The 24,415-nt window shown below is 37.9% G+C and overlaps 1 protein-coding gene across 1 annotated transcript; it reads right to left on the reverse strand.

Annotated features, from left to right (window-relative positions):
• Positions 1-8,261: 8,261 nt before the first annotated feature.
• LOC132636200 (uncharacterized) lies at positions 8,262-12,205 on the reverse strand. Its single transcript, XM_060352924.1, has 3 exons — positions 11,601-12,205; positions 10,576-10,887; positions 8,262-9,358 (listed from the first exon to the last, which is right to left on the reverse strand). The coding sequence occupies exons 1-3, from the start codon at positions 12,096-12,098 to the stop codon at positions 8,414-8,416; spliced, it is 1,755 nt and encodes a 584-aa protein (XP_060208907.1). The 5' UTR covers positions 12,099-12,205; the 3' UTR covers positions 8,262-8,413.
• Between the last annotated feature and the right edge of the window lie 12,210 nt (positions 12,206-24,415).

Consider the following 24,415-nt stretch of genomic DNA (forward strand, 5'->3'; position numbering starts at 1 on the left):
TTGAAGTGTTGATATTCAACGAGTTCCCAATCCATGTAGAATGATCCAGTGCTACTTTCTTTGTCAACATGGCTGGTTTTCTGCTCTTAATCTTCATTTAGGATATGTGTACTTCAATGTGAGGTGGGCGGCTGGGAGGAAGCATCCGCTTGTGATTCTTGCATAAATCCCCTTGATAGTACATTCAAGATCCATGAACAAAGCTAAATGGTCCCAAAAAAAGTCATCAAGACCACATGACTATACACTGTTGAAGTGATGAAGCAGGGATCAGTAAGGGATGAAGTTATGGATAGGACCTTGTTGCTTTCCAAATGAGGTGAAGGGTCATTTAACAAGATCTGGTCATAGAAATGGCATTAGATGGACCTCCTTCTACTAGTATTTCCTGTTTCTCATTAGCCATTTACACCAAACCAACTCTGCCTGGATAAAGGAGGAGGGTTTCTTTCTTTGTCAACATGGCTGGTTTTCTGCTCTTAATCTTCATTTAGGATATGTGTACTTCAATGTGAGGTGGAGGACTGGGAGGAAGCATCCGCTTGTGATTCTTGCATAAATCCCCTTGATAGTACATTCAAGATCCATGAACAACCTAAATGGTCCCAAAAAAAGTCATCAAGACCACATGACTATACACTGTTGAAGTGATGAAGCAGGGATCAGTAAGGGATGAAGTTATGGATAGGACCTTGTTGCTTTCCAAATGAGGTGAAGGGTCATTTAACAAGATCTGGTCATAGAAATGGCATTAGATGGACCTCCTTCTACTAGTATTTCTTGTTTCTCATTAGCTATTTACACCAAACCAACTCTGCCTGGATAAAGGAGGAGGGTTGCCGAGGGTCAATTTGAAACAGTCTCTCTACCCCATAAAGATAGGAGTAAGGCTGCGTACCTCTTACCATCTCCAGACCCACTTGTGGGGTTTCACTAGTTTTCTTCTTGTTTGTTTTTTTTTGTTGTTATTTACACCAAACCATGGAACGAATGATATGTGTCTTTCATATACACATTTATCACTTATTTAATGATTTGTATTCTCACTTTAATTTTAACTCCTATAGTTAAATTTTTTGTTGGGTGTGAAAACTCGGTGCGCAGATGATGTTAATGAAAGGACTGCAGGTTTGCACATGACCTGTTTTCTTTGTTTGTTCTGTTCCATGAGTGACTTTCACACTTTAGACACCATGATACATAGCACATCTGATGCTTTCTTGATACTAAAGCCCCTATGACCCGACACAAATTGACATCTTTTTCCTGGACTTCATAAGAAATTAAATAGGGGCCCTTTAGGGGTGACATGAGTCATGGTACGTTGATATAACAGTGAGCTTTCAATTCTATGGATATTGAGCTTTCAATTGTAGATATATGGATATTGAGCTTGACATATTTATACTCCGTCTACATGAGATCAACCTAATAATATTGCCATGTGATGTGCAATAGAACAAATATTATTGAGAGTTCTACAATAGCACTGTATGCACAAACGTGCCATATGCCCTTTTTCATCTTTTGAAAATGCTGAAGGGAATAAGAATTCCAGCTAGCAAAAGTTGCAGAACCTTTAGACTATTTTTTTTTTTTTTTTTAAAAAGAGACTGTAGGGGTCATTTGGTTTGAAAACAAGTTATGCAGAGATTAATAATACAAAGATTGTAGGGGTCATTTGGTTTGAAAACAAGTTATGCAGAGATTAATAATACAAAGATTGTAGGGGTCATTTGGTTTGAAAACAAGTTATGCAGAGATTAATAATACAAAGATTGTAATGTAGGAATTATTTCTGGATATTTTTTCAAAAAAGAATCGGTATAAGTTTGAACTGATGATGGTATTTTTCTCATTTTATTAGTTTAACCATGTATACATGTATTCTTATTTCTCACTCTATTTCGCATAATATAATGCATAGATTTTCTCATAAATGGACATATTTTTTTTAAGAAAGGAAAGTATAATATTAACAAAACACTGTGTTAGGTTAACCAAACAATGTATATCGAATGTTGGTATTTAGATCCAGATTAGTTCACTTAAAACACAACCAGAAGGCCACTAATGTCCATAAAAGTGGATTTACGTATATTACCATATAAATGATCTTGTTAATGTTGAATTAACTGTTCTTGTCGGAGAAACGGGCAATCCAATTTTGACTCTTAGTTTTCTGCTGAGTTCCTTGTTCAAAAATTTTGATCCGTCCTTATGCGACTATAGAAACTAAGAACGATTCACTTAATGGATGGTTAGGGGATTTGATTAAAACAGAAGTGATGTTAACGTTAACATAAATATAAGAATGCTTTGTCTTTTTAAGTTGCAATGTACCTATTGGTGTTTAAGTGAGATTAATTCATGACAAAGTGAAGAAACCATTATTTATTGGTTACCATGCCAGCAGAGAGAACTGTCTTGAATTTAGGGGTCCTACATGCCTAACTAGTTAGGAGGAGCAATTTTTAGATTGCAGCAACTGAAGCAAAAGAGCGGTGTTGAAATATAATTCATTTACTACAGTAATTTTTTTTAATCTATTAAGTTGTTTCGGTTTAGGATGAATCTATTTTCTTGAAATTTAAATTTCTATTGGATTAGATTAGTTTGTTCAGATATTTTGATTTTTTTGAATTTTAAATATGCAGTTTTTCTTTTTTCAAATTGGCTATTTAAAGCCTCAAATGCTTAATAAAATTATTAAAGAGACATTTCAATCAACACTTTCAACCCTGTTACTACACAATCTTTTGAAAACCCAACAAGAAGTATTCAATTCCCCCCGTTAGGCATGGAATTGCAATAGTTCGGAGACAAGTTAGAGATAAACCACTCCTCATTAACTCAAGATCACCTCTTTCATGTGAGAATAAAGGGAGCTTTTACTCAGGGCCTTACACAGCATAAATTGATTATTCGGGCCCGGAAGATAGGCGGCGATCAACTGAAGCAAAGTCGAGCACATTATACTCTTCAGGAATTGTGCTTCATGTCAGTTTTTACGGCTAATATCTTGTGTATTCACACTGAATGAAAGAGCTCCAAATTGTAAATAAACTATTGACAGTTTAAACAATAAGTAATTGTCTTTCTTTGTGATTTATTTATGGGGATGTGTGGATCTTCATTCCCCGAAATTAAAAGGCTCACTATGAAACTTTCAGCAAACAGATTTTTTTGGGAGAAACTGACCCTTGTTCCTTTCTCATAGATAAACAATTAGAGTCCATGTGTCCTCAACCAATTTGGCAACGTCTGTGATAGACTATGTAATAGTCTATGTAAATATTGTAAATATTCTCTTCCTTATGTATAGTAATTAGGTCCTATAATTTAGCCGAGTATCATTCTGATAGTGAGATATCTACTTTGTATATAATGACTTTCATACATCAATACAAATCACGGATTGATTTTCTACATGGTATCAAACTAGGTTTCTCCTAAAAACCCTAGCTTCCTAAACCCTAGCCGTCCACCTCCCTCTTCTCTCCTAACCCTAGCCGTAGCCGCCACCCCTTCCTCCTCCCTCTTCTCTCTTCAATGGCTGACAACAAAAAATTTCATTCTGCATTAACCGTCACGAATGTGAAATCTTTAATCCCAATCACTCTAGACATGGAAACCGGCCATTATCACGAATGGGCGACACTATTCAAAGTTCTAGCCCGCGTCCACGCCGTACTTGAACACATCATACCACCAACTGACACCACTGAACTCACCGCGTACAACGCAACAAAGGCGGCTAACCTTCCGCTCTGGAAACGGCTAGATGCGGTGGTCCTTCAATGAATATACGCCACCGTATCCCATGATATTCTTACCTCTATTCTCGTGGCGGATGATGTTGCAGAGAAGGCTTGGAATTGAGTAGCTCAACTTTTCCAAGATAACAAGCACTCAAGGGCAGCGTACCTTGAAATTGAATTCACCACCACAAAAATGGCCGACTTCGGCTCGGTTATGGCCTATTATAATAGGCTCAAGTCTCTCGCGGATCAGCTTGCCAACGTGGGGTCGCCGGTGTCCGACCAACGTCTGGTCTTACGCCTCTTTGCAGGCTTACCGGAGACATATGCACACTTTGTCACCACCATCCAGCAGAAGGATGTGCTGCCCTCTTTCTCTGAAGTGTGCTCCAGACTCAAGCTCGAAGACGCAGCAGCCAAGGAACATGCCAGCGATTCCAGTCCCGCGGCTCTACTTGTTGATAATGATACTCCCTCCCCGCCACCTGGCGGCAACAATAATTCAACTAACCGTCGTGATAATAATCGCGGCAGGAATTCTAACAGGAACAAGGGAAAGGGGAACAACAACAACAACAACAACAACCGCGGGAAATCCGGTGGCGGCGGCGGCGGACAGACCAGCAACGGCCAGTGGCCGACGGGACAGCCACCGGCAGGGGGCTACTACTGGCCTGCCTGGCCACCCCAGCAGTGGCCAATGCCCCCCTGCCCGTATCCGACGAGACAATGGCAGTAGCGTCCCACCACATCGCGGCCCGACAGCGGCATTCTCGGTGCGGGTCCACGAACTCAGCAGCCCTATTCCATGCATGGTCCGACCTATTCTGGGTACATTCCGACAGACGTGGAGGCAGCCATGCACACTCTGTCCATGCATCAACCGGATGATAATTGATACATGGACACCGGAGCGACTTCCCACATGACTGCCAACTCAGGTACTCTCACGTCTTATTTTAATTTGAGCAATAATTCTGGAATCATTGTTGGTAATGGTAGCACTATTCCAATTCGAGGCTATGGTCATACATCACTACCCCCTCCTAATCATCAATTACGTCTCCGAAATGTCTTGCATGCTCCAAAACTCATCAAAAACCTTATTTCCGTACGTAAATTCACTAAGGACAATAATGTTTCTGTTGAGTTTGATCCTCTTGGGTTTTCTGTGAAGGATTTACCGACGGGGAGCCGCCTAATGAGATGTGAGAGCACCGGGGAATTGTATCCTATCATTGCAACAAAATGGACCACTCCACCATCCACCTTCATTGCCGCATCACCTAGATTGTGGCATTCCCGACTCGGTCATCCGGGAAATGCTATCCTTAGTTCTCTTCGTAGTAATGCCTTAATTGAATGTAATAGGGCCCGAACTTCTTTTTGTACCTCTTGTCCTTTGGGGAAACATGTTAAATTGTCATTTTATGATTCATTGTCATTTACTACTATGCCGTTTGATATTATTCATAGTGATTTATGGACATCTCCTGTTTTAAGTTCTAATAGGCACCGCTATTATGTTTTCTTTCTTGATGATTATAGTAATTTTCTTTGGACTTTTCCAATCTCTAACAAGTCCCAAGTCTATTCCACTTTTCTATCTTTTAAGGCATTAATACGGACTCAATTCGAAAGAGACATTAAAAACATTCAATGTGATAATGGGCGGGAGTTCGCCAATGGGCATTTTCAATCTTTTTGCGCCTCAAATGGTTTAAATTTCCGATTTTCTTTCCCCCATACCTCTCCTCAAAACGGCAAAGCGAAAAGAAAAATTAAATCCATTAACAACATAGTGCGCACTTTTCTTGTCCACTCTTCCATGCCCCCCTCTTTTTGGCATCATGCTCTCCAAATGGCCACATACCTCCTTAATGTACTTCCCACCAAAGTCCTTGGGTATAAATCACCAACGCAAGTTCTCTATCAACGAACCCCCTCCTATTCTCATCTCCGGGTTTTTGGGTGTCTATGCTATCCACTTTTCCCATCTACAACTATTCATAAGTTACAAGCAAGATCCACCTTGTGTGTATTTTTGGGCTATCCGTTGAATCATAGAGGATATAAATGTTATGATTTATCCACCAACAAAATCATCATCTCAAGGCATGTCATCTTTGAGGAAACTCAATTTCCCTTCTCCAAATTGCACTCACCAACCCGAACTTCTTATGATTTTTTGGACCATGGGATTTCTCCATATACCCTGCATTTTCTGTCACAGCCTCCTCCACTCATCGTTCCCTCGGTTCAGCCCCTCCCCCCACTGCTGAGCAGCCCCTCCCCCCCGCTGCTCCACCCGTGACTGCCCAGCAGCCCTCTCCCCCCACTGCCCAGTAGTCCAACCCCACGGTCACTGCCCCACTGCTCCACCCGTGACTGCCCAGCAGCCCACCCGCATGGTCACTAGAAGCCAACATGGGATTTTTAAGCCCAAACAACCGTTCAACTTAAATACTTCTAGCACTCCCTCCATCTCGCCTATCCCACGAAATCCTGTCAGTGCTCTAAATGACCACAATTGGAAAGCTACCATGGTTGATGAATATAATGCTCTAATTAGTAATAAGACGTGGGAGTTGGTTCCACGTCTCACTAATGTGAATCTTATTCGTTCTATGTCGATTTTTCGTCATAAAAAGAAATCCGATGGTTCTTTTGAGAGGCACAAAGCCCGTCTTGTCTGTGATGGCAGGTCTCAACAGGTTGGAGTTGACTGCGATGAGACTTTCAGTCCGGTTGTCAAACCGGCTACTATTCGCGTTGTCTTGAGCATTGCACTTGCACACTCTTGGCCCATTCATCAGTTGGACGTCAAGAATGCTTTCGTACACGGTAATCTTAATGAGACTGTTTATATGCATCAGCCTATTGGGTTTAAGGATCCAAAGCATCCACATCATGTCTGTCTCTTGAAGAAATCGTTGTACGGACTTAAGCAAGCTCCCCGTGCATGGTTCCAACGCTTTGCAGACTATGTCTCCACTATTGGTTTTTCACATAGCCGATCTGATCACTCTCTCTTTATTTATTGTCAAGGTTCTGACATTGCTTACATTCTGCTATATGTTGATGATATTATTCTCACAGCTTCCTCAGATGCTCTCAGAAAATCCATCATGTCTCTACTTAGTGCCGAATTTGCTATGAAGGATTTGGGCCCTCTAAGCTATTTTCTGGGTATCGCTGTTACCCGGACTTCACACGGTATGTTTCTCTCTTAGAAAAATTATGCAGCAGATATTATAGAGCGCGCGGGCATGACTGCCTGTAAGCCAAGTCAGACACCGGTCGACACCAAAGCCAAACTTGGTGCCACGGCCCGGCCTCCTTGCGATGATCCCACCCAATATCGTAAGTTGGCCGGCGTGTTGCAATACCTTACATTCACAAGACCAGACATCTTCTATGCGGTTCAACAAGTATGCCTTCACATGCATGATCCAAAGGTTGCACATATGCATGCTCTTAAACGCATAGTCCGATACATTCAAGGTACTATTGAGTTTGGTCTCCATCTGTACAAATCCTCCATTGCCTCTCTTGTTTCTTATACAGATGCAGATTGGGGTGGTTGTCCAGAAACTCACTGATCCACATCAGGTTACTGTGTCTTCCTTGGCGATAATCTCCTCTCATGGTCATCCAAACGGCAACCTACTAGGTCTAAGTCGAGTGCTGAGGCCGAATACCGTGGCGTCGCTAATGTCGTCTCTGAGTCCTGTTGGCTTCGCAACCTTCTTTTGGAACTCCGTTGTCCCATCCGGACAGCTACATTGGTTTATTGTGATAATGTTAGTGCCATATACCTATCAGGTAATCCAGTTCAGCACCAACGCACTAAACATATTGAGATGGACATACATTTCGTACGTGAGAAAGTTGCCCGTGGAGAAGTTCGTGTTCTTCACGTCCCGTCCCGTTACCAGATCGCAGATATCTTCACTAAAGGTCTTCCGCGCGTGCTCTTTGATGATTTCAGGGACAGTCTAAGCGTACGACAACCTCCCGCTTCGACTGCGGGGGTGTGATAGACTATGTAATAGTCTATGTAAATATTATAAATATTCTCTTCCTTATGTATAGTAATTAGGTCCTATAATTTAGCCGAGTATCATTCTGATAGTGAGATACCTACTTTGTATATAATGACTTTCATACATCAATACAAATCACGGATTGATTTCCTACATTCTGGTCTCCTAGAAAATACAATACTAAGATAAGTGACTTGACACAATCTGAAGACCCTGAACGGTTGAAATGTACAAGGAAACAAAGTGATGGATACATACAGTGAGACGTCCATTTTACAGAGAAAATGATGAGGTCACTGAAAAGTTAGTTAATTAGAATTTTCTTGAGAGATTTTTCTTAAATATGCTCAACTGAGAAATTTATTAAACTTTTAAGCTACTTCACCCATTGATTTTCAATTTGGTGTTTAATGCTCAGGTTGCTTACATTATAATGCTACATGACATTCTTGAATCACTTTTATGACCAGGTCTAATCATGTTAGATATAGCATCTCTAAAAGCATTAGTGTACAATGTCTCTTCGCTGTGGAAGAGAGTATGCTCATAATTGCAAATTTACAGTACTGTGATACAAATACACACTAGGCAACTTCAATGTACATCCTACAAATAAGGAGGTGTAGAAGTAGCAGAAGAAAAGAAAGGTGATGATGTCAAAGACGACGAAGAAGAAGATAGCAAGTAGCTGAAGTTGAACTCTATCTGCAACCGATGATGAAGAGAAAAATAAGAAACTGTCTCCTTTTTCTCTTGATCCTCGAGTTCCTTTAGAGGGATAGCCGCGAGAAATCTCTTGATGAATTCTCTGCAGCATTCTTTCCCCTTGCATATCATCTCTTCCTTAGCCTCAGGCTCATCTTTCTGTGACTTGTCCTCTGCAACCTTCTCATACATCATAGTGTTATCGTCAAACTTTAAAATGTATGCTTTGCTGCAACCCTCAAATAGCCGTTCTCCCAATGTATCAATAATGTAATAAGCATTAGCTTCCACCTTCAATATGAAGAAATGATCGTTCCAACTTATTATATAAACTCTAGGTTCAACTTCAATGACATCTGGAACGCTACTAATCTTGTCCCATATCTGATCAAATGACATTACTCCTTGCAATGATTCGAACTTCTCTGGGCTAAAGAATCCAACAAAGGATTGATCATGCGAGATGGCTATAGGTCGAATACCAGCATGCAGGACAGTCTCTAAATCAAAGTGCTTGTTAGGGAAATCATTAATGTAAGTGTCATTCTGGCATAGCTTTCTCCATTCTGACGAACCCTGTAGTATGAGGTTATCGAATTCTGATCTCGTGGGCATTGCATCACTATTAGATTGCAGCCAATGGGAGATAACAGCTACTAGTGCTGTGCATGCACTCTCACCAGCAGCCTTGTCGCTGCATTGGTCGAAAGATGCAACGAAGACATTGGTTTTGAGCCTTGTTTGCCCGTCCCTACTCTCTAATTCCTTCACTTCCCAAGCAGACTTTTTGCTGCTGCCTTCATTTTGGTCCCTTGATTCAGTAGAAAGCTCAGGCTTCTCCACATTCTGTTAGTGAAAAACGCATAAGCATCAGAGAGCAAATTTTCACCATATACCAAAATTTAGTTTAGGATAAGAGAAATTTTCTGATTATATCAGGTATATTTCCAGCCTAAGCATAACAGAATTGACTCATCGGTATTTTTTCTTACTTATTAACAAGGTAGATGGTTATAGGAATGTTTGATAATGAGACATGCCTATAGCAAAGAGTTTAAAGTTCAGATGACTATACATCTCACAACCAAAGATGTACAACTGTTTGATTGTGAAATTTGGCCTTGACTTATTCCAAATTCTTATAGTAATAAATGACAATGACAAGACATATCTTTGGACAAAACTAAGCTTTGGAAGACATTGACTTGCCAACTTAAATCTCTTTTTCCGATTATTAGTCTAATACAGATTTGATGACTCCTCGAATTGGAACAATATTTTTATTTTGCACAAAGTTTTCCTCTTTTGAAAAGACACATTTCCAAAAAGTTATCCAAACGCCAATAGAAGTGTATAATTTTTACACGTTTAGTGTAAAGCATGGAATCATTGATATTCTTTCCAAGACCTGTACTTTGTTTTCGCCTTGGCAATCTAAAAAAATTGTTAGATTCTTCTCCTAAATTGCAGCAAATTTTCAAAAGTAAGTTCTCAAAATGTAAATTCGAAGTATTAAATTTGTATGACCAAGTTATAAATTTAGTAGTATTCAAATTAGTAAAACTCATTTGTGAAAAATGTAGAATTTGTCAACCTTACCTATTCAAGCTTATACTATTCGTTTTCCATCTTTTTATTACATGTTAGGGGTTCAACCTTTCTTAACATAATCGAATTCCCTATTGTAAGAGTACAACCATGTAGATGCCAAACTATTTTTTCTTTTTCATTTTTTTTTTCGTATTTGCTAAGGAAAGAAAAAGTGAAATAGCTGATTTAACATGTCGCGTCCCTTATTATTACATACACATCCAGTTCCAAAATTGAATTTGTATAAAAAGTATTTGTCGCTTTTGAAAAATAAGAAGTTGTTATTATATCATTATTATTCAAACCTACCCTTATTGTTTAAGAAGAAATAAAGAATACTTTACACAAATCCCTTTTTGACTAAGGCTATTAAATATTTTGGTTAAACAAATGTGCAAAGACTCTGAAAGACATGAGTATAATATAGGAACGAGTTAAATAGTGTTTATTATTTGGAGTTTTTGTAAATGTACCTGTTGGTTGAGTGATGCGTCAACATTAAAGCTACGAGTCCTCTTAATGAATGGTTCTTCTTTACTCCTGGTAGGTCTCAGACTCAATCTCCTTCTCTTCCAAGAGAACCACCCTACTTTCTTCACTGAGTCAGCCTGAGTTTCAAATGTGGATGACTCGTCCGAGTCATCTTCTTGACTCAGCTTCTGTCCCTTTGTGTGACATGTGCTATTACTCTTTGTCAAATATTGCAGCTGACTTGACTCGTTTGAATCACGGATACGACACGTCGGGTCTTGATAATCTCTGATCTCAGCAAATGTTACTTTGACCTGGAATTAATTTGAATTTGACAAAGTCAGAATAATAATCATCATATTGAATGGGCAATTAAATATACGAGGAAGTTTCCTTGTATATCTATTTAAAAATTCTTTTTCAGAAAATGGATGGACTTTTACATGATTTTTTTTTTCCTTTCTAGAATGTGGTCCAGAAAACTAGGCTTGGAAAATAAAATTCAAAGATAAATAATTGAGTACATTATAAGTCATTGTTCATTGAACTGCTGGAATATTAAGGAATTAGTCAGCTAAAATTAGCTGTTCACTTTTGCTTATTTTTTATTTTATTACTAAGTCAGAGAACATATTCTACTAAATTCTGAGCAAGATTTTTTTCATAATAGGCTCAAATATTTGACTTGTCAAAAAGAACTTTTTTTAAAAAAAGGACAAGCAAAATAGCTTAGAAGCTTGACAAAATAGGGCATTAATCCCCAAAGGAAAAATTATTATGAAAATAAAACAAATATTCAGCTGTGAAATCATGTGAACACACGTTTGATTACATATTAATTTCAAGTTTATGTCCATAGAAATAATCTAACAGATGTTCCAATTTGAAGATATATGTACCGAGTAATTCTTAATTAAGGTACTTCAAATTAAGCTACCAAAAATGTACTAGGTTTGATCAATTGAGGTAGAAAATTTTCTATTGAGCATAATAAGATGATAAAGAAGAATAAAAGGATGGAACTTACATGGAGCTTAGCTAATATGGAAGTTCTACCAATATTTAAAGTAATGGGAAGCTTCTCTTCAAGTTCAGACAACTTTCTTGCAGCTAATTCTGCAACGTTAACCACCACTTTCCCAATCGCCACCATTTTCGCCGACGAATTCTCCAAACTAGTTGTATATAAAACATCAAATGCGACATCCCATGGTGAATATTTTAGACTCTGATAACAACCAGAAACCTCTGTAAAACAACAAACGTTCTCAAACTCATCTGCATCATTATCCCATTCAATAGAATTAGCTTGTATTCCTTTCTTCATAATTCTTCGACTAGTGAAATCTTTCTTATGCTTATGAAATGGGACTAAACCAAACTTGGGTTCACCTTTCCACTTCATCTTGATTGCCATGGCCTTCACTTTTCTTGGTTCTTGATTCCCCCCATCAAAATCATCAACTCCTAATAATTCTAGCTTCAATGGTCTGATTTTCACTTGAAACTTTCTAGTCACCGCCATTCAAATAAAAGACTTTGTTCGAAACAGAAATAATCCCTATGTACATATATATATAATGAGAACACAAAGATAAATAGTTCCCTTAGGAAGCAATGGAACAGATGAAGGAAATTGAGAAAAGGAGAGGTGTAATATTAAGGGAATGCGTCATAGGACAAATGAAGAAGGGACACGTTAACGCGGGAAAGGAATTTCAACACGTGGAGAGGAGAGTACGCGTGTGTCTAGAGGAACCAAATCTTATGATAGATTTAGGAATTCGTGTAAAAAAACATGAGAACGATGCACATTTTTGTTTTTGGTTTCCCCCACCCCCACTTTCTTTCACGAAACGTGTTAAATTTGTGTTTAAGGGACGTTTGGTTCGACGATGAGTTGTATACTCCCTTCGGTTCATAAAAAGTAGTACTCTCTCTCAATTTATGTAAATCTATTACTATTTGGGAGTCTATCAGATAATTCTTTGATCACGTTTTTCATATACTTTTTGAAATTATTTGAATTATAAATTATCATGACTTATAGTACTACTTATGTAGTTTCTAAATATATAGATATTAGTTTTACAAACTTGAAATATCTGTGTCAAAATATATGATCAAAGTTATAAAGTTTGACCCTCGTACTCCGAAAAGATTCATATAAATTGAAACGGAGGAAGTAGTAGTATTTACTTAGTCTTTTTATTTTGGTTTCAAATAAGTGTTCGCCGACATTATCAAGAAGGAATTAATTGTTTTCTTTCAAATTTACCTCTATTTAGATAAGTGAGTTTTTATATAATCAAGAAACTATATTAACTAGATAGTATTTAATAAAGGGTAGTTAAGTTAAAAATATCTTTTTTTTTCTAGGAGTTAGTATTATCTTAAGGAGAATGTTAATGGCTAAGTGAACACTTATTTTGAATCGAAAAGAGTAATGATTATAGAAATATCGGAAAAGGCTCATAAATACCCTCCTTCCACCTTTTGGTCTAAAAATACCCTTCCATCCACCTTTTAGGTCTAAATATACCCTTAAGGTTTGTTTTTGGCTCAAATATACCCCTCAAACTAACAAGTTAAAATTAACTCTTTTAAAAAGCCAAATGGCATTTTGTAATTGGTCAATAATAAAATTCCGTAATTTTAAAAAAAAAATCCAGATTTAAAAAACAAATTGCCAGTAATTTAAAATTCCAGATTTAAAAAAAAATTGCCAATAATAAAATTCCGTAATTTACATATTTATTTATTTTTAAATTGTGTGGAAACTTAAAAATTAAAAATTAAATTTTTTTAACGAATTAAAAATTAAAAATTAAAAAATTAAAAAATATGAACGAAACTAATTTTTTTTTTTTTTTGCATTTCGTGAATTAATCAACGAAATATGTTTTTTTTTTTTGCATTTCGTGAATAAAAAAACGAAATAGGAAATTATAATTTTATTTTTTTTGCATTTCGTGTATTAAAAAACGAAATAGGATAAAAAAATATTTTCGTTCATATAAAAACGAAATTGAAAAATTGGACAAAATATATTTTCCAATTTCGTTTTTATATTTTGTTTTTTTATTCACGAAATGCAAAAAAAAAAAAAAACATATTTCGTTGATTAATTCACGAAATGCAAAAAAAAAAAAATCAGTTTTGTTCATATTTTTTAATTTTTAAATTAAATAATATATGTGTCCAATCACAAAATGTCATTTGGCTTTTTAAAAGAGTTAACTTTAACTTTGTTAGTTTGAGGGGTATATTTGAGCCAAAAATAAACCTTAAGGGTATTTTTAGACCAAAAGGTGGAAGGAGGGTATTTATGAGCCTTTTTCAATAGGTTAAGAGTATTTATGAGCCTTTTCCGTAGAAATATAAAGACATGCACTCCGTTAGTACGTATTTGATAGGCCACGAAACCAAAAATTAGCAAAAAAAAATTGTGGTCTAAACAAAGCCATAAAGAATTATGTAGCTACAAAACAGTTTATTAAAGGTAAATTGAAAAGTGTAAAGTTAAATTATTATTAAATATAAAAATGTGACATTCTTTTTGGGACTGATTAAAAAAATATGCAGAATAAATTAGGACGAAGAAAGTAATATATACACTAATAATATTAATAATGCAAAATTTAGTAATGTTAAATTGTAAAGTAAAGATTATTTCTTATTGAATATCTTATTTATGATTAATATGCAGTGTATGCATGATTAAAATATGTTTAGTTGTTAAATAGAATAAGAGTTTGTTTTGGAGGAAAAAGGATATATAAATTTGAAGACTATATTTGTCATTCCAATTGTTTAATTCACGTATCATTAATATCTATATTATATTCTACATAAAATAATAATGTAAATTCCTTCATAATTTATGCAGTTATTATTTATGCGAATAAGAAGAAAAAAAGCAACTAAAATGGCAAAAGTAATGCTGAATTTATGCCGGTAGAAAATAGACGACCAAACAACATACAAATTAATAGAGTTATTATCGGATTAATATACCAACAGAATTGGCCTATGGATTTATTTTATTAATAAAAACATAAAGAATGTATACTTCCTACCAAATGGGTAAGTGTTATCCTTTATTCTTATCTTGTTTCCCTTAAAGTGTTCAAACTATATAATGTAAAGTGAATGTTATTACTATGAGATACAACATCTTGAAACTATTCTATCTTTTCCGCGATATAAAAATTTCTTCTAGAGATTGTAAGTCTTTTATTTGACTTGAAACTGGCATTGTAGGAGGTCTTTCCTTAGATTAATTCATCCAATAGTGTTCATTTATACTTTGACAACTAAAAGAAACACAGAGTTTCGTTCAAACTTTCTCCTTTTTATATGATTTAACCAAAAGATTATCAAACACCTTATCTATAAAAATATGAAGCCGTGTGTTTATGGTCTTCTATTTAAAGCTTATAATATAATACTTATAGCATGTTTGGCCAAACTTCTAAAATCTGCTAATTTTGAAAAGTGTTTTTCAAAAAATACTTTTGGTAAGAAGCGGTTTGTATTTGGCTAATCAATTTGAAAGGCACTTTTCTACAGCAATTTGTGTTTGGCCAAGCTTTTCAAGAAGTGCTTTTAAATGTAAAATTATGAATAAGGACATGGGTAGGTTTACTTAATTATTAATAGTATTATTAAGCAGATAAATAATTTAAATATTTATTATGAAAGACTGTGATTAAGCTTTCATTTTATTTAAGTAAAATATGAAAATCGTAAAGCTTTTCGTTTACCAATTAACCATAATCTTAAAAGAAAAGCTTTTAGTTTATCAATTACTAAATCTGAGGAAATATATAATTAAATAAAATTAGTTGAAGCCTTTTGTTTACCAAAACATAGCGAAAGAAAAGAAGAGCAGATAACCCAACACTCAAAGGAGATAAAAGAACGAAGACATAGGGTATTTGGAATAACGATAGTACTATACCATACAATGCGCAACAACGATCCAAATAAAAGAATAAGAAATTGGGGAAAACACAAAGCACAAAAAAACCTTTATATGCAAAATAAATAAAAAAGAACATATTTAAGTAATCATACCTTGTGAAAAATAAGTTGTTGATCATGTTCAAGGCTTAGTTGAAGGGGATATTGTTGTCGAACTGTTGTGTAACGAATAAGCTGTACAATATCGTATTTATTACTAGGTTTTATTAAGTAGGGTTATTATGGTATATAGCTTCTTTTACTAAGGGTATTATTGCCAAGACAAAAATTAAAAACTGCTTCTACTTCTGCTTTTGGGGAAAAACTATTTTTTTAGCTTCTGAAAAATTGTTTCTGCTACTCCCCAAAAGTACTTATTTTTCTCCAAAATCTTGACTAAACAACTCATGTTTTTTTAAAAAAAAAAAAAAACTTATTGAAAAATATAAATATTTTTGGGGAAAAATAAGTTTGGCCAAACAGGCTACTAGTCTAACCTTCCAAGTAGTATTAAGAGCTTTTTATGCCCTAAAAGGAATAAGGTGTAACGACCCGTATGGTCGTTATTGCATTTTTGACCCTTTCCCGAGCTTGGTTAGCTCACTTTCGACCCGAGGGGACCATTGAAACACTTCCCGAGGTGTTTAGATTTGATTCAAACGACTTTTTGTGAAATTTGGGTTTAAAGCGAAAAAGAGTTGACTCAAAGTTGACTTTTGGAAAAAGGACCTTTTTCGAAAATCCGTCGATTCCGAGAGGTCCGGATGGTAGTTTAGAAATTGTGTGTATATCTGATTCGGTTCCAAATGCACTCGGATACATTTTGGGACTTGGGTTGGGAAATTGGAATTAAGGTATCGGGGATTGACTCAGTCAACGAGACCTCCGTTGGGAATTTTGAGGCCACGAGCGCGTTCGTAGCGTGTTTTTCTGTGTGTCTATGTATGTGGTATGTGAGTAGATGGCCACGGGAATTAGTCAAAAAATCGGATTGAAATGTGAAACTTGGTGTGATTTCTGGTGTCTGGTGCCCGCTTTGGTGGCACCAATACCGCGGTAGCGTTACCGCTGGAGCGGTCACCCAGCCGCTAGAGCGGTCTATGCCATTTGGGCTTAACCGCTGTAGCGTTCATGGCACCGCTGGAGCGGCCTAGGTGTCGTGGAAGCGAGTGATGAGCAGTGCGTTCATTTAATGAAGTGTTAAAAGCCCTTAGTCTATCATTTAATACCATTTTCGAAATTAGAGCTCTAGGGAACTTTCTTGGGGATTATTGGTGAAGATTCTTGGTGACTTCTTTGATTCTAAGGCTCAGCGGAAGGGCAAGGCAAAAGAGTGATTGTTGGTGTTTGTTGTTCGGCTATCCAGGTAGGTTATGGCTTACCCTTGGTGAGACTTCGTGTAGCAAAACATACATTTAGATTATATTGTCGGAGAAAGCATGTAAACCTTCGGGTATAAAGATGGGTTGGATATTGTCTTAGGTTGGGCCCTGTTGCGTGATTGGGGATAGCCAGCCACCCCATTGTGTTGTGACTTGATTGTTCTTTTGTGTTGGCTTGATGCCACGTGTTGTTAGTAGATTTTGAGAACTGTTGTTACATCTTCGTTGTGATATGGTGGTACCTTACTTTTAACGTTGATACGAGGATAGAGTTCCGTATGACCTGTGTGGTTGTTGATGATATTGTTAGCGTACCCATGTTGGTACTTGTGACACTGATATACTATTGGCGTACCTATGTTGGTACTCGTGATATTGAGCTGATTATTGATGTTGACACATGCATTGCACTCATTCTCATTCTTCATGATATACTGATGATACACTGTTGGTACTTGGTGAAACATTGTGATGAGCTTGGCTCGATTTTTAAACGAGAGTGATGTGAGAGTCTGATATCCGATGTTAGTCCCGGATTCGTGGATTGAGTGAGTGTATGGACTCCGCGGGTCCCCCAGGGTGGTGCCGGTGAGAACCCCGTGGGCAAAGATCCGGGACGAGTGGCACTTAGACTCCGCAAGTCACATTGTGTTATGCTACCGAGATGTCGATACTTCCGTCCAGAGTACATGTGTAAATGACATTGCATTACATTGGCATTTATAAATCATTGCATTGCATTGCATTGCATTGCATCGTGGCTTATATTGTGATGATCCGGTGTTTTACTTGTTTGATTTATTCGGATTGTTTATATATCGAGACTTGACATACTTGGGTTTAGATGCTCCAACCTAGGTGATGACGGATACCTGTTTCTGATTGTGTTTGACTTACACTTGTTGATTTATCTGCCTATCCTGCTTTATTGTCTGAATTATGTTAGCAATACTTAGTCGGCCGATGATACCTACCAATGTTGTTGTTTTGTAATGACCTGCACTTACTGCATTCCTTTATGAATGCAGAGTATCAGGTTGGGTCTACTTCCATCTCTCATGGTTGATAGTCGCCTTCAGCATAGTATCAAGTTTTCAGGGTGAGCACGAGACGTTCGCTGCCTTGAAAACTCTTCCTATTTATGTCTTACTATTTCTATTATGTGACATGGGCAGATTTATGTATTATTATATTCCAGACTTGTATATTTTTCAATCGGACTCTCATATCACTCTCATTTAAAAACAGAGCCAAGCTCATCACAATGTTTCACCAAGTACCAACAGTCTATAATCAATATATCATGAAGAATGAGAATAGAATTGCATTACATCGTGGCTTATATTGTGATGATCCGGTGTTATACTTGTTTGATTGATTCGGATTGTTTATATATCGATACTTGACATACTTGGGTTTAGATGCTTCAACCTAGGTGATGACGGATACCTGTTTCTGATTGTGTTTGACTTATACTTGTTGATTTATTTGCTTATCCTGCTTTATTGTCTGAATTATGTTAGCTATACTTAGTCGGCCGATGATACCTACTAGTACTATTGTTTTGTACTGACCTACACTTGCTTCATTCCTTTATGAATGCAGAGTATCAGGTTGGATTTACTTCCATCTCTCGTGGCTGATAGTCGCCTTCAACAAAGTATCGAGTTTCCAGGGTGAGCACAAGGCGTTCGGTGCCCTAAAGACCCTTCCTATTTATGTCTTACTATTTCTATTCTGAGACATAAAAAGATTTATATATTATTATATTCCAGACTTGTATATTTTTCATTAGATGCTCTTGTATGGCTTAGACCAGACCCTAGGGGTACTTTCCTTATTCTGCACTATTTCTATTATATTATTGTGAGACTTACGAAATTTCTCTATTCTGCCTGATTGATTTATTTGTTTATGTCTTTACTTATCGTTGGATTGAGGATTCTCTTACCAAGGTGGAAAAGGTAAGTGCCCGCACGACTTAATCAAATTGGGTCTTGACAAGTTGGTATCAGAGCCCTAGGTTACTTGGTCTATAATACAAGAGCGTGTCTAGTAGAGTCTCATGGATCGGTACGATAAGCTCCGTACTTATCTGCGAGAGGCTATAGTACATTTAGAAAATCTCACTTTCTTTCATTCTCTCGTGCGACCTTATTCAAATTGGAATCTAGTCGATCCCAATTGGTATCTAGTCGATCCCAATTGGTAGTTGAACTTTCTTATCTTAATCACCCATGGAGGGTGGACACTCGTCCTTAAATTCTTATGCGAATGGTTGATCTATGACGTGTTGTAGTTTGGTGCGAGATGTGTTATTCTGATTTGGGGAAGTAATCAAGTTCAATATCTAAAGATGGCCTAAGGATTCTATTGTGTGGAGTCGTGATTAGACTAATTTATTGCCAGAGTTCGTGAGAAATGAGAAAGATAGTTCAGAGGGCTATAGGGTCTCCATGATTCAGCGTTGGGTTGCTTGGAAGTGGCAAAGTGCAATTATGGCTTAACAATAGTGGGTTGCTTGATGATATGATCAGTTTGACTTCAGCTTCGTCAGGGCTTTATGATGGTGTGTGTGACACTGGTGAACCAATGGTGGGCCAACGATTCAGCAATGGTAGAGTATTATACTTTGGTATGTGAGAACAAGTGTAATTTCGGTGATGACCATCGAATGTGGGCAAACGTATTGTGATCGTGGGTAATAAAGAAAGGAAGTTGACAATAAGAACATAAAGGAACACTTTTGTGGAAAGCGCGTAGCGAAGTGAGACTTCATAGAATACCTTGGACATGAGTACTTTTCGAGAGGTTGGGAAGGGAAGAATTGGTATCTAGCATGATTGTTAGGATAAGGGTGCGACTGGTGCTGAAGGTTATACTTGATATAAGTTGGTTGATGTTAAAATGTTACTCGGTTACTAAGTGAATGATATGGACACATCGTTTGATCGGTAAATTTGATTGGGTTGTAGGCTTTGAGGAGTTAGTAAACTACTGATGGAAATGACTTCAAATATGGGCGTATGCGATAAGTTAATGACCTGAGGAGTTACTGGATGTTCACTTAGATGGGAGGAGAAACATTGATATTGTTGTGGTTTGTCGAGCTTAAAGGGAGGATTAGTTTAGAGGATCGAATGGATTGAGCATTTGTCGGTTGATAGGGATAAATGTGATTTGAAATTAAATAAGGGAACTGAAGGATTACAATGGGGCATCTTGCTATCGGGTTCAGGAGATTAAGGTTCGTAAGACTTGAGGTGAGGTAACATAGGTACGCGAGTCGTGTTCGGATTGCGGGGGCATTATATCATGACGTACAGTAAAAGAGTGGCCGATGAGGTTGATGGGGGATCTGCGAGGTTAAGGGCGGCAAGAAATCGTGGAAGCATAGTTAAGATGTGAGAGCGTAATTGCAATTGTACAGTGTAGAATGGGCTTGAGAGTTATGGATGAATTGGTGTGTTCGGTTATGTCATAGATGAACAAAAGCTAATGGTGGACTAAGGTTGGGGTATTCATTGTGTAAAAAGAATTGGCTAGATCCCCCTACTAGTGGTGTTACTACTCGGCTTATGTGATTGAATAAAAAGGGATGGTCGCGCGAACGGTTAGATGTGTTCAGATTCGATAATTGAGGTAAGAGGTGATTCTTCGAGGACTAGTAACGTTAACGATTTGAATAAGGGATTAGTAAACATGGGTACTTGAAACGATCGAATCGACGATTATGGGTTAACTGAGTTAAGTTCGGTATACATTTCAGAAATTGAGTAAGGTAATTCGGGCAAGGAAGTTTCAGTGGGATACATAAGGATATTAGTAAGACTGTGTGTGTAATACGCTAGATTTAGAGAGTGTTCAGCTTAGAGTGGTAAGCGTTAAGAAACCATAAGGGATAGAGTTGTGGCCTACTATTACCTTCAGATGTGATTCAGTCAGCATACGAGACTTATGGTTATGTGATAGACTACTGAGTGGGTTCGAGTAATGGTCAGACGATGGCGGTATAAGTGAACTGATAGAGATTGAGGAATTGAAGAGTCACTAAAAGGTATAGTTGAATCGAGAGTCGACAAGAATGAGGTACATCTTGGGATTACTTGAGTCTATTTAGATTGTGGCATCGTTGTCTTGCAAGCTCAGATGAGGTGTGATAATTGCGTGAGCTTAAGGAAGGAAGTTTATAGATCAACTAAATAAAACGAGGAAAATTTAGTAAGATTCGCGATCGGCAGCTAGTAATAAGCATATTCAGTGAACCGACATGTTGAGATTTATAAGAAGTGGTGTGGTGGTACACCGTTGGAAAAGTTTGTAACATTCTATAGTGAATGAGTCAGTGTGCTTTAAGAGAAAGGATTATGGAATGCCTATTATGTGATGCTGGAGTATATTTTCGAGGTGAGACCCTACTCGTGGTAATACAGTATGATTGCAAGTAATATTGACGGGACAGTTTGGGTAAGAGCTTTTGGTTATTAAAGACTTGGGGGTAATTGCGTGAGATTTAGAGCGGCAGTGTGAGGTTGGGTACTTTCGGAGAATTTATGGGCATATCGAGGTGGTACTATGAGAGGTTTGATGGTTATATAATTACTATATGAGGCTTCAGGTTTTGCGTCGAAAGGTTCGGGTTTGTATCAGATTTGTGTATCGGGTAAAGGTTGAGAAATATGAAGATTGAAATCGTAAGGTATAGTTCCTTAGTACTAAGTTGATAACTGGGATAGGACTCAGCTTATGGAGTCGAAAGTGATAGGCAGGATTTGTTATGCGTGGTATGGCTGTGATTGGTTTCGAAATTCGGAGTCAGTTCTAATGTCAATTGGTGGTATTCGAGAGTTGTGCATTCAATCAAGGTTAGCACTGTTCGAGTTAAGCTTAAAGGCTACGATTACACTTCCAGGTAGATACCTAAGGACTCGAAGCGTTTCAGCTCAGATTTAAGAAATGATAGATTTACCGAGCCTTGTTAGGGTTTTCTAGTGGATTTGATGATACTTCTGAGAACAGTTATTCGGGACAGAATAAGAGTATATAATGAGCCTAGTACAGATTTGAGGAGGAACTGTAGTGCAAGAGGTCTCTATAGTGATCAGTTGTTTGCTCAACGAGATATTCAGTGGTATGATTCCTGTATTGAGATTTCAATGTTTAAGAAGATTTGGAACTGGCCAAGTTGGTTACCGGTAAGATCAGTTTTGATGGAATTGAGTAGAAATGGCAGATGAATCAAGGATTCCTTCTGGCTAGAGTAAGTCCTGGTTTCCGAATTTTGGTACGTGTGTTCATATGTTTCTAAGAAATCGTGGTGAGAGTAACGGCTTTAGCAGATGTGGGAGAAGGATTCAGTGGAATCAGAGTATTTTATAGGTTCAGGATGAGCTATGGTTGTGACCGGGTTTCAGAGGATTGTGTTGGTTTTGGGAGTGTTTGTGGGGCCTATTGGTCGCGTTCAGGGTTGCGGTTTTATCGAATCATAGAATTCGAGTAAAGCGATTCATTTATTTGAGGATCAGTTGCGAGAGAAATCCCAATATGGAGATATGAAAATTGGAGCTTGAGATAAGTTTAGAAAGTTGTGACTGGTAAATGAGCCGAGGTGCTTGGGCCTGTTTGAGACTATCCGTTGTTGGACCCTTGTTCCATGAGTTAGTTTTCACCAGATCAGTTGAATGTTCATCTAGTTTTCCATGTTTCTGTGTTGGAGAAGTACCGTTTGGGTGGTTTTGGTATCATTCGTTGGGATTCAGTTTTGTTCGATGAGAATCCTCCCTGTAAGGAGAAGTCCGACGTGCGTGACTGATATCTTCAGTTATTGCCGATTCGAGCATTTTTCCGTCCTCTCTTCCTTGTCGAGCGAGGACGAGCGATTGTTTAATTGGTATCTGATGTAATGACCCGTTTGGTCATTATTGCATTTTTTACCCTTTCCCGAGCTTGGTTAGCTTACTTTTAACCCGAGGGGACCATTGAAATGCTTCCCGAGGTGTTTAGATTTGATTCGAACGATTTTTTGTGAAATTTGGGTTTAAAGCGAAAAAGAGTTGACTCAAAGTTGTCTTTTGGGTAAAAGGACCTTTTTCGAAAATCCATCGATTCCGAGAGGTCCGGATGGTCGTTTAGAACTTGTGTGAATATCTGATTCGGTTCCCAATACACTCGGATGCATTTTGGGACTTGGGTTAGGAAATTGGAATTAAGGTATCGGGGATTGACTTGGTCAGCGAGACCTCCGTTGGGAATTCCGAGGCCACGAGCGTGTTCGTAGCGTGTTTTTATGTGCATCTATGTATGTGGTATGTGAGCAGATGACCTTGGGAATTAGTCGGAAAATCGGATTGAAATGTGAAACTTGGTGTGATTTCTGGTGTCTGGTGCCCGCTTTGGCGGCACCAGCACCGCAACAGCAGTACCGCTGGAGCGATCTATGCCATTTGGGCTTGACCGCTGGAGCGGCCTAGGTGTCGCGAAAGCGGGTGACGGGCAGTGAATTCATTAAATGAAGTGTTAAAAGCCCTTAGTCTATCATTTAATACCATTTCCGAAATTAGAGCTCTAGGGAACTTTCTTGGGGATTATTGGTGAAGATTTTTGGTGACTTCTTTGATTCTGAGGCTCAGCGGAAGGGCAAGGCAAAAGAGTGATTGTTGGTGTTTGCTGATCGGTCATCCTGGTAGGTTACGGCTTACCTTTGGTGAGACTTCTTGTAGCGAAGCATACATTTAGATTATATTGTCGGAGAAAGCATGTAAACCTTCGGGTATGAAGTTGGGTGTGATATTGTCTTAGGTTGGGTCCTGTTGCGTGATTGGGGCTAGCCACCCCGTTGTGTTGTGACATGATTGTTCTATTGTGTTGGCTTGATGCCACGTGTGGTTAGTAGATTTTGGGCACTTTTGTTACATTTTGATTGTGATATGGTGGTACCTTACTTTTAACGTTGATACGAGGATAGAGTTTCGTATGACCTGTGTGGTTATTGATGATATTATTGGCGTACCCATGTTGGTACTTGTGACACTGATATATTGTTGGCGTACCCATGTTAGTACACGTGATATTGAGCTGATTATTAATGTTGACACATGCATTGCAATTCTCATTCTTCATGATATATTGATTATACACTGTTCGTACTTGGTGAAACATTGTGATGAGCTTGGCTCGGTTTTTAAATGAGAGTAATGTGAGAGTCTGATATCCGATGTTAGTCCCGGAATCGTGGATTGAATGAGTGCATGGACTCCGCGAGTCCCCCAGGGTGGTGCCGATGAGAACCCCCGTAGGCAAAGATCCGGGTCTCGTCTGTCTGTTGGACAAGGATCCGGGACGAGTGGCACTTAGACTTCACGAGTCACCTTGGGTTGTGCTACCGAGACGTCAATACTTCCGTCCGGAGTACATGTGTTCATGGCATTGCATTGCATTGGCAATCATACATCATTGCATTGCATTACATCGTGGCTTATATTGTGATGATCTAGTG

This window comes from Lycium barbarum, chromosome 4 (assembly GCF_019175385.1).
Source record: "Lycium barbarum isolate Lr01 chromosome 4, ASM1917538v2, whole genome shotgun sequence".
In the NCBI taxonomy this organism is placed as follows: Eukaryota; Viridiplantae; Streptophyta; class Magnoliopsida; order Solanales; family Solanaceae; genus Lycium; species Lycium barbarum.

Excerpts from the sequence above, each read along its gene's own strand:
- LOC132636200 (XM_060352924.1), bottom strand. The coding sequence starts at position 12,098 with ATGGCGGTGACTAGAAAGTTTCAAGTGAAAATCAGACCATTGAAGCTA. Across the intron at positions 10,888-11,600 it reads CCATATTAGCTAAGCTCCAT|GTCAAAGTAACATTTGCTGA; the intron begins GTAAGTTCCATC and ends AATTAATTCCAG. Across the intron at positions 9,359-10,575 it reads ACGCATCACTCAACCAACAG|AATGTGGAGAAGCCTGAGCT; the intron begins GTACATTTACAA and ends TTTCACTAACAG.